The sequence below is a fragment of the Rattus norvegicus genome, chromosome 18, assembly GCF_021556685.1.
Source record: "Rattus norvegicus strain SHRSP/BbbUtx chromosome 18, alternate assembly SHRSP_T2T, whole genome shotgun sequence".
NCBI lineage: Eukaryota > Metazoa > Chordata > Mammalia > Rodentia > Muridae > Rattus > Rattus norvegicus.
In genome coordinates this window covers 2151363-2162775 of record NC_141551.1, presented here as the reverse complement: position 1 = coordinate 2162775, position 11413 = coordinate 2151363, and the positions used below count along the sequence as shown (strand labels likewise).

Genomic DNA, 11413 nt, shown 5'->3' with positions numbered 1-11413 from the left:
AGAGAGTTCTACATCCTGTTTCAAAGGCAAACAGGAGAAGATTTCCAGGCAGCTAGGAGGAGGGTCTCAAAGCCTACCCACACAGTGACACACTTCCTCTAATAAGGCTACACCTCCTCATAGTGCCACTCCCTGGGTCAAGCACATTCAAATACACTTTTACACAAGCCTGACTACCTGAGTTCGATTCCCATGTAAAGGTGGAAGGAGAGAACTATCTCCACTAAGCTATCCTCTGGCCCCAACAGGCTCATATATAGACACAATAACAATCAATCAATCAAATAACTGATAATCTCTTGTGCATAGTGCAAAGGTTGTCTTTGTATTACTCAAATGCTGATTTCCATATCAGCAGAGTTGAGTGCAGGTCGACTTTGTTATTGATATTTTTATGAAGCATCACCTGTCCCAGTGTTTGGTAAACAAATTCTCTATCACTTCTTATTGGTTTAATAAGGAGCTGATGGCTTATAGCAGGGCAGGAGAGGAAAGGCAGAACTTCTAGGCAGAGACAGGAACTGTGAGCAAGAGTCAGAGGAGGGAAACTAACTGTATGACAGAACTTGGATTAGAATAAATGAGTAAGTTATACAAGCTAGTTGAGAAATAGACTAAGCGATAAGGTCTAAGCTTTCATAAATATAGTGTCTGTGTCATTATTTCGGAGCTGGTGGGTTGAGACAGTCTGGTGATATAAGATTTAAAATACTAATAAACTACTATTAGTGGAAGTCTACAGTATGAAGTAGGGTTCATTCTTGAGAGCTATGTGGAAGTTCTGACAGGAGAGCACAGCTACTCATACCCTTAATTGGAATGGTCCTCTCATGTCAGGGCTGTCTGTCTTCATCTATCAGGTATGAACCTTTAAGGACTCATGAAACAATGAGGGAAGGGGACGCCTGCCTACCTAGCCAAGTCAGCCAAATCACTGTCAATCAGTGTGGTGAGATGTCACAGCCAGGCCTTCAGATCCAAGAGGACACTCTTTACTTTATGGTTCTATATAATATACAAGTCATTACAATATCAGTACTAAATAACTTCTCTGTCATATAAATATTTTGTATTCTGCTTACCCATCCAGGTCATGACCCAAAATGTGGCAACCATGGCTATTTTACTGTCTCTATAGCCAGACTTTTTCCTGTGAGTCAGAAAGCTGGAACCGTGCAGTGTCTCACTTTTTAACATCTTTTATTTGATGTGTTTAACAGTCCTTTGTACTTTTTATGTCCAGATAGCTCACTTCATTTTATTTCTGATTATTACACTGTATATACACTTACTGACTTGTTAAACCTATTGACAACCATCACTTGTATGTTTAATTTTTGACAATTATAACTAAATATTCATATGCTGTTTTGTTTTTTTTTTTAAGCACATTCAGACAAATTTCCATTTGAGACAAGGTGCCTTCTTTTTTAAAGATTTAATTTTTTTTTTAAATGTATGAGTACACTGTCACTGTCCTTAGACACACCAGAAGAGGGCACCAGATCCCATTATAGATGGTTGTGAGCACCATGTGGCTGCTGGGCATCCTTCAGGACCCTTGGAAGAGAAGCCAGTGTTCTTAACTGCTGAGCCATCTCTCCGGCCCTTGTTTATAGATTTTTAAAATTTTGTTTCATTTTGTCTTTTAAGACAAGGTTTTCTGTGTAGCTCTGTCTGAACTCACGTTGTAGACCAGGCTGGCCAAACCATCTTCTCCATTTTGTACTCCTGTCAGGAAGCAGTGGGCATTCTTGGTTGTTTTGGATTTTGTTGTTGTTGTTGGCACTTGGTATTGTTGGGTTTTTACATGTTAGCAACTCTATTACTGAGTTTGTATATCCATCACTTTCCCGATTACTCTGAGAGATTACCTGGCAAAAGCAACTCGAGAAAGGAGAGATTGCTTGGGTTAACAGTGAAGGTACAGTCAAATCATAGCTGGAACGTCCTGAAGGTAGAGGCTTGAAGTGGCTGTCACGCGCATCTGGTCAGGAGGTGGACAGAGTGAGTGCTCAGTCAACTGCCTTCTCCTCGTTTCATCCAGGATCCTGGTCCATGGAGTAGCGCCACCCAGTTAAGATAGACTCTCCTACTTGTACCGTTGTCAGAGCATGTTCACAAGCATAGCCAGAGGATAAAACCTCTAAAACCCCTCACGAAAGTCTCCTAGAGGAGTCTGGACCCTGTTAAGTTGACCACATTAATATCACATCACAACATTGGTCTAAATCTATCACTGAATATGATGATCTCTAAGTTCTAACCAATTTTTTGTCAGATGACATTTCACTCTTTACAGCCAGATTGTACATATACCAAATTTCTTCATCCATTCATCTGCTAGTTAGCATGTGGCCGATTATGGAACTTCAGCTGTATACAGAGTATTAATCCTCAAACTTTCTTTTTCCATATAAACTTTAATGTCACTTTGTCAAAATCCACAGAATACATTTTGGTGGTATTTTTACTGATAGAATTCATAGATGAAATTAAAAAGAAACCTAAGGCATATTGTCTTTTTACTTATAAGCCTGGAATCTCTCTCAGGAAAGCATTCATTCTGTTTCTATCTTCCTCAGAGACGGTACATAACTGGCATAATTTCTTCTATAAACATCCCATGAAATTCAGCATGAAATCATCTTTTCACATTGCTTTGTTTTTAAAGGCTAATTATTTTAAAGGCAGTGTTTTTGATAGCTATCCAGAGTCCCCAGTTTTCTTTGACGGGAACACCTTTCAGGGAATTAAATCATTTAGGTGGTAAAATAAATAAATAAGATAAACATAAAAGACTCAGGGATAGAACTGTTGGTCATACTGTGTTTTCCTTTTTAAACTAGGCCTCATGTGGTTCGGTGGGCTTGAACTCACCTGCTTCATCATTAGTCTTAGTTTGCGGGTCTGGATTGCACTCACTCACTCCAGTTATCATTATTATTAGTTCTCACGAAAGAAAAGTGAGCTCATCAACTATCATTTTGGTTGTAAATGGGGAAACTATCAGCCGAGGCTCAGGCTACAGCAATTACTTTGGCATTCCACTTCTTTCATGCGTCCCTGCAGCTTCTGAACATCTCCTCTTGCTCTAAAAAGCATTACCAAAGGTTTGAGATATGCTGTGCCATAACATATTAGTGAAATCTAATCTATGTGAAGGGTAACTGTCAATGATAAAAATATAAAGCATATTTTCTAAAATGTCTTTTATTATTAAACCTGCAGTTTCAATTTAGTAAAAAATATGGACCATGAGATATCTACTTATACAGTAATAGAAATAAACACAAAATACAATTAATTAGAGGTTATCCAAAATAAATTCAGGTTAAAAGATGGAACACATGTGCTTTTATTAATTAAACAAAAGATTTAGTTTTCAATTGATTTTCTTTTAGACATTTGACATATCTTTTAAACTAGAATTAGAAAAACCTCTCAAACCTTTACAAACAAGTACATCTCACAACTTTAAAAATAAAATACCCCCAAACTATTCAATGACTGAGTAGTCACAAAACACTGAAAAGGAGAGATACATCATTGCTGGAAAATATCTACTTTTTAAAAATGTTATATATACACACGCAGACACAAATATATTTGTCTTCTGAAGAGAAATAAGCTTTTTAGAAATATGTTATCTATATAGAGAGAAAAGCTGAGTCCTTCCTGTCTGGCTTTCTCTGATCAAGTCTGTTCTATTCGGGTTACTTTCCAAATACACCTTAATCCTGTAAGTGTAGGTGCTAAAACATGCAAGCTTCTTTGACCTTTGGACAGGCTCCTGACATGTGAGCACTCACAAGGAGAGCCTTCTAGATGGGGATGCTTACTTCTTACAGTGAGTTGGAGAGATGTCCTTGTTTCTCAAAGATATGGTAATTTTCTTTCCAATAACAGAATTTTTTGATGTACTGAGATTTGCTTTCAAATGCCTTAAAAATAAAAATTCATTTATATTATTATAAAGACTAGATTCCAAAAAGTCAGTGAAAAACATATTACACCACAGATTTTATTAATGGTAAATGTTTGCATTTATTTTTAAAAGCTTAGTTTTTACTAAGCTTTTTTCTTAAACAAAAGCTAATAAGCAAGAATTATTTTTCCATACAGAAACTTTATCCATAAACAAGACTTAAATTTATTCCAACATTGAAAGCTAAAAAAGAACTGGAAAAATTACAAAGCAAAACATTTGAGTCAGCCTTTTTTCTACCATTTGAAAATACTGTACTTAGAATGGCAGACACATACTGAAGGAGACAGAAAAACATGCATTTAGTCTACAGATCAGCATTAAGAGTGACATGCAATTCATGATTTCCTTTCAATTAATTATTTAACTGAACCACTTAAACAAAGGGTTTGGTTTGGTTTCCACTTGAGGAAGATGATCTGTTTTCTGAATTGATCTTCTTTTCCTACTAGATACAAAGTGTGTGAGCTCTGTCTTCTCTTCAACAGCTGTTTAAGGTGACATGCATATAGAAAGCAAACACCATTTTTCTGGTAACAGTGCCATGGCCTTGAATAATCAGTTTGTAAAAAACAGAATAAAAAAAACAAAAAAAAACAAGTATCAAGTGCAAATGTAGAATACTTCCCTTAAAGAATTCTGCAAACCCAGCACAGGCAGGTGGCTCCTGCACATGCTTAGCAGTATGACTTGGAACATGCGTGTCATGGCTGGTGCACTGAAGGTTGCCTAATACAAAGTTTTTAAGTGTTGCCAAGTTAATCAAGGCACTGAAGAATTATGCAGATGGAATTTCCAAAATATAGTAACAATTGCTTTAACTGTTAAAAAGCCCTGAGTCAGAACTTTCAATAGCTTCCTGAAACTATACTCAGACAAAATGGCATATTTCATAAAACAATTAGAAAACCACTTTGCTTTTGAAAGAAAGAAGTCATGTTTCTAAAATAAAATCAAGAGAACTATACAGGACAGTCCAAATACTCAGCACTACTCTCCTTCTTAGACAGTTGTAGATATCAATTCAAACCTTTACATTTAGGCACCAAATTAATGTGACAGGTCACTTTTCCTGTACCTATTGCTTAAATTCTCAGAAAAAGAAAATCTAACTTTAACTTCAGGTTGTTTCCTTTTCTCCCACAAATAAGACAAGATGCTAGACGGGGGAAAGAAAAGCAGTATTCTGGTAGAAAAGGAGGTAGAAAATGCCAAGGTAGCAACTTAACTTTATTAACTAGCCACTCCTATTTTTACACTGTAATTTTACCCACTGCTAGCCACTTATCAGCCACTGAAGCTCGGTGCGAAGGATTTCTTTCTCCCTCACTGCAGTAATGCAACACACACCCACAAGACAACATTAAAAAGCTTCCTCATGTTTAGTGTTTAAAGACATACAACTGTAACTATCAATACTGCTATTGAATGTGTGTGTGTGTGTGTGTGTGTGTGTGTGTGTGTGTAAGTCAAAAGGATATACATGATTATCAAGTAGTATCAGTAAGCATTCCTATTGTAATATTCAAGCAAGCTAAATTAGGTTGCCATTTTGAAAGAAAAATGTATTCTGTGACTTTGACAGGTAGACTCAATGACAACTGACATCTATAACAAGGCACAAATTACTTGTGAAAATCTATTACCTTCCCAATACAGTACAAAACCAAAGCTAACTTATTTCTCATATTTAAAATGTATTTTCCCCCTCTGGCTCAAAACAAAATAATAAACACGTTCAATTAGCATACATGTAAAAAAATAACAGTTATAACAGGGGAAAGATGCCCTTCCTCAATTCTCGGGAACCTGCTGTTTACTTAGGTTTGGATCTTGCAAACACAAATGACTCTACTCAGTAATCTGAGTGTTTGTGTTATAAGTAGTCAGAACCCTATTGCACACTGGGAAGGAAGAAGAGAGCATTTGATGGGTGTAGGATAAAGTTCTACCCTTGTTTCCCAACGAGTTGAGTGGAAGTGACCCTTCTGAACTGCATGTTTAGAAGCAGTCAGGACAACAGGTCCTGCAATATGTGGTTATCACTGCAATATGTGGTTATCACTGCAATTTAAACAATACCAAAAATGTATCCATGAGTACTTTTTTATATAAATTATTACTATAAACATTTCTGACACTCTGAAAGCAAGTCGTGTTAAAATCTGTTACTTACAAAATGATTGACAAGCCACATGAAGAACTGACCTTATAGACCCCTTTTTATGTTTTAGTTAAATACACCCTCTCCACTAATACCATGGTAGGTCCTACATGATGCTCCTTTCCTCTGTGCTTAGTGTTTGTTTCCTGTTTGCTGCAACCCCAATCCTCAAGCCAGCTCTGCTCCATCCAGCCTTGTCCTAGTTGACAAGTTTAACTAGTCCTCATCCAAAAAGCGTCCAGAATTCAAAATAAACAAAAACCATCCATTAGGCAATACATAACTACCAGGATGTTCCCGTGTGTAAAAATGACCCAGCAAGGTTTCAGTTTTGAACTAGACAAATCTTAAGCAGCATGCATTTTCGACATTCTAAAATAAAATGTTCAGGCTAAAGTCATCAAAAATATAAATTTAAGGGGTTATTTCCAGTTAATTTTATGTTTCAGTAGCCTTCTGGTTAACTTGCCATTATTCAATTACAGATACCTTAAGCATAATTCAGGCAACTAAACTAAACATTTGCCTAGTATAATATTCTTACACTAATATAAAATTATATTCTCTTGAAAACCCTGCTCCCAATAAAATTCCCTATGTGTACAGCACAGGTAAGAATGTTAGACTATATGAACAAGAGCAGCTGTGACAGCACTGCCTGGTAAGTTGTGTGTGTGCTGAGTAAGAAAGCTGACAGTCTTAGTGAATATAGGAGAAGGGTACAGAAAGTGAATCCAATATTGCTCCTGGACAGCTCTCCTGAAACACCAGCTAGGAATGCTAACATGCCTCAGGATCCCATCCTTTTGTTCACAGATGGCTGCAAATACACAACTGCAGCATAAACTCTGAGTGCGCCAAGACACTGACCTTCTTCCCTGCCCTCCCCATTTAGCCCCCAAAGTCCAATACTTTAAAAAATGAATGCATGTCATTGTAAAAATAATTCTAAAGAAAAGTAAGAATTCGTCTGAGGCACAGGAAAAAGAGGTTTGGGTAACAGGAAGGAAAGATGCCCAAGGGGCCAAGTGTTGTGAAGAGACTAGGAGGTAGTAGTTTCAGGGAGTGCGGAGGAAGTCGCTGAGTCGCTGGCATGATTCATGATTCATTCAGTTCCTAGTTTTACTGTCTCCTGTAAACCCAAAACAAATGTACACTAATTTAGATGCCTAAAGATCTGAACAGAAGTGCATCTGTTCATAATATGCATAACATGAACGGCCAAGTGACAAAGAGGAAGCTGTAAGTGCCCAGCATTACAGAGACTGGGAGGCTTCTCTCTCCTAACCTAGTGTGCTCTGCTCTGCACTGAGGAGATGATGGAGCTGGTCAGGAGGTCTATCCCTTGTCAGACATAATTTTTACAGGGTATAGGGATTAGCACTGCAGCTTGGGAGAGAAAGGAGTGAAATGGGTGCAGCTGTGGTGCACAAGTTCTTGGGGCAGCGCGCCGTGTAGCAGCCATCCCTCCTTGCCTGAGGACAAGTGGAAAGAGTTGGGCAGCCTATGGCAAGAGAGAAAAGATCCTCGTTTCTGCTCTTTCCAAGTCTGCAAGAAGATAGTTTGTCTCTTTATGTAAACATCATATCAGATGTATCTTTAAAAAAACAAAAAACCTTCAAATTATACTTAGAAAATAGCCTCATTGCTTCCTTACAATATTCCTAATTTGAAACTAATAAGGACTGTACCCTCCAAAATGATTAACAGTTGTTAAATATAGTGGGATCCCCTCCTATAATCCCACAATTGGAAGGCAGAGGCAGGAAGATCATGAGGTTGAGGCCAGCCTGAGCTACACAGTAAGTTCCAGGTCAGCTTGGAATACACAGTGAGACTCTATCTCAAAGACACAAAGGAGAAACAAAGCAGTTACTCAACTCAACACAGACAAAGAACTGCTGAGTCTGCATGGCAGCCAGCAGCTCAGCTCACCGCGAGGCCGGGCCAAGGCACAAAGTACAGCCAGGCTGGACACTGCTCTCCCACATTTAGTTGCTACAGCAAAAAAAGAGGGGAAAAAAAAAAAGGAAAAAAAGAAAAAGAAAAAAACAACCCGATACAAGCTAGCCAGATTCAAACGCAGGGGAAGCTATCCTCAAAGAGCACTATCCTTAAGAGTACATGCTTATACACAGCAAATAATAGACACTATTGTAAATAACGGAGAGATTTTTTACAATAAACTCTTATGCACATATACTTAGGCTAGATACAGAGATTACTCATTGAAAGGAGACAAAATGCTTAGCCCCCTAACCAAGTCAACATGTATTTCCCATGCTTTTCCACATGCCCTGGCACCCTTCTCTAAGTATCTGGCACTAAGCTGTGAGTATAAAGAAAAACTACGTTCTTTATAGTAAAGTTACTATCCAAGAGAACGGAAGCAAGGCTTCTGATGAAGGCAGAATCCCTAACACTGTCAGAATTAATAGACATACAGAAAAGACTGCTGCCTCTAACAATGCACCACCCAGCTGAAGAGCCCTCAGAGGCACAGAAAGGATGGTGTGCACGCATTGATTAGATCAAGCCCAGGTCAGCGGTCACAAGGAAAAATGAAATTACTTTTCACAGATCTTTTCCTATAAATGGCTGAAGCAAACAGTGAGAAGTTAATACAAGAAGTGCAGCTGTGACGACCAGGTAGAGGTGTGCTTGTGTCTTTCTGAGCTAGCCTGCAGTTCTCACTAGAATTTTGCTTAGCCATTTCTTGTCTACTGGTGATTTTGAAATTATTCACTTATTTAAGTTAGTCATTTTTCCTGTTAAGTCTAGAAAATAAGGTAGTCATTATTCTCTCACCCTATATTTCTACTTATTTAAAGATTCAGAATCATTTGGATAATGTCTAAGTGTCTTGAAATACAATCTTTCCTTCAGACGCCTGACTCGGCCAGGAGGTATCTCTACCACACTGTGTCACCAAGCACACATGACACAGTCTGATTTGCCCCACTCACCTTCCGCACGACTTTTTGGAACAGTGTGTCATTTCACCATGCGAAATCATGATAATCATGTGGAATACTGACCTTGTAAGCCAACATCTAAGGTTTAACAAATGTGTACATATTTAAAAAGAAAAATGCAATAGAAAAATGTAAAAGGAGGTCCTTAAAGGATATTCCTCTTCAAAGCCAAAAGCAAATTTTCTATGAGTTACCATGGATTTGATATTCCAAATTCAAGAGGAACACACACACACACACACACACACACACACACACACACACACACACACGCTCTCACATTCACTCACTCTGGCAATTTCAAACACTGTTATGTTTTCATTGTAATGGTGGTCCACATATAGTCTAATTACATTCTAAGAAAGAAATTATGAAATTACCAATTAACCCACTAGATTAAACTCCCAACTAGCTTTAGAACTTACAAAGATAGATCTCATGATCACATACTTTAGCTAACAAGACACTCTGTGTTTCTTAATCAGTACAAAAGAATCCTTCGTTCTATTGCCTTGCGACAAATCGGGCATTCACTCATTCGGTCTCCACAGAGCTGGCATGTTCCGTGGCCACAGAGGAAAATCATGTTCTTCAGGCGATCCAAGCACACAGGGCACATTGTCTGAAACACAATGAGAGACTGAGTAAGTGGGAGCCATTTTATACTTTAAGTGTAACATGACAAGTCTTTTCTATCATTAATTTTCTATCCTGATTTTAGTTAATCTACTGCTTTTCAGAAATAAACTCTTCAGGATTTGAGACTAGGCCTTATTGTATTGCCATAGCTAGTGAACTCAGTTTGTAGGCCAGGCTGGTCTGCCTGTCTCTGCCTCCCAAGTACTGGAAGTAAGGTGTGTGCTACAATGCACATCTTGAAAAAACTTAGTTATTTACAAGTTAGTTGTTCAAAAATAGTTATTATAATAAAATGTGATCCCTACAAAACAGACACCAGTTATCATTTAAAAGCAGTATAAAGGTAGCACATAAAACAAATAACAAATATTGGGGGTGGAGACAACACCTCATAGGGCTCCCATGCTCACTGCTCTTGCAAAGGACCTGAGTTTGGTTCCCAGCACTCACATGCCATGCTGGCTCACAGTTCCAGGGTCTCATCTCCACTGGCTTCTGCATATGTGAAATACACTAAACTCTTGCAGCCAAACACATACAACATAAGTGATAATAAACACTAAAAGTAACTATTACACAAAACAAAGAATGCAAATACAAAAAGAACTTGAGCAACAACAGACAAAGCAGCTCCACTGCACGTGAAGCAGACTTGCTACTGCAGGTACCCAGGTGCGTGTCACTGGCGTGGCAAGCAGTGTAGACACGCAGCTGACAGCCCTCGCTAGGACTACACTCCTAGACACAGTACAGCCCCAGTCCACTTGAAAAACGAACTGGCTTACCACGGTTCAAAACATCTTCAAGACATGTCAGCCTGGAACTTCTAGCCCCAGAGTTCTTGCTCTCAAACACTGTGCAGTACTACTCTGTTATCAAGGCTTGGGAAAACATAGGTGCGTGCTTTTAGCCACCCTAGTAGAAAATCATTATTTATTCATAAACATAGCTTACACTAATAAAAATCCATTTTACTCGGCCATGTGGTTGCTGGGAATTAAACTCAGGATCTCTGGAAAAGCTGCCAAGTGGCTCTTAACCATTGAGCATCTCTCCAAGTCCAAAACTGCTTTATTTTGTTAGACTAAGTCAAATATGTACCTATCTACATTAATAATCTTTAATAAATAACAAACTTTCTCTGAGCAAAAGAAGCTGTCAGCAAAGAGACAATCTACAGCCTGTCATGGTGACACATATGCTCCTAGCACTCTGGAAGCTGAAGCAAGAAGATCACATTCAGGATCAGCTCGGTCTACACAACGAATTCCAGGCCATCCATGGTTACAAAGGAACCATGTCTTGTCTAAAATATTAAACAAATTACAGCTAAGGAGCTGATCCACCAGAAAAGCGCTTCTTAGGACAAGCAGTGGACATGAATTCAGATCCCCAACACTTCACAAGGGGCAGCCTATGGCAGCTCATTTCAGTGCTAGGGTGGGAGGATAAATAAATAAATAAAGTGCCTGAAAATGACCACTGGCTTCCTCGTGTGCATTCACACATATATGCATACTCATGAACACACAGACTGCATAACTAATTAATCAGGAGACGACTTACACCAACTACATTATACAGGAGATTAATATATAGAGAATACAAAACTCCAAACATTAAACAAATTTCCAACCAAAATGTGTT

General features: G+C 38.4%; 1 protein-coding gene across 3 annotated transcripts in view; it reads right to left on the bottom strand.

The window, feature by feature from the left end:
• Nucleotides 1-3195: 3195 nt before the first annotated feature.
• Mib1 (MIB E3 ubiquitin protein ligase 1) overlaps nucleotides 3196-11413 on the bottom strand; it is a 124552-nt gene continuing 116334 nt past the window's right edge. Inside the window, exons 21-22 of one of the 3 annotated variants that reach the window (XM_087593018.1) lie at nucleotides 9578-9749; nucleotides 3196-3944 (exon numbers count right to left, since the gene is read on the bottom strand). In XM_087593018.1, coding sequence (XP_087449144.1) covers nucleotides 9609-9749 — 141 coding nt within the window. In that variant the 3' untranslated portion in view covers nucleotides 3196-3944; nucleotides 9578-9608. Of the gene's footprint in view, nucleotides 3945-4022; nucleotides 7285-9511; nucleotides 9750-11413 lie in introns of those variants that run through there. The other 2 variants (XM_087593016.1, NM_001107405.2) reach the window with 2 other exon arrangements.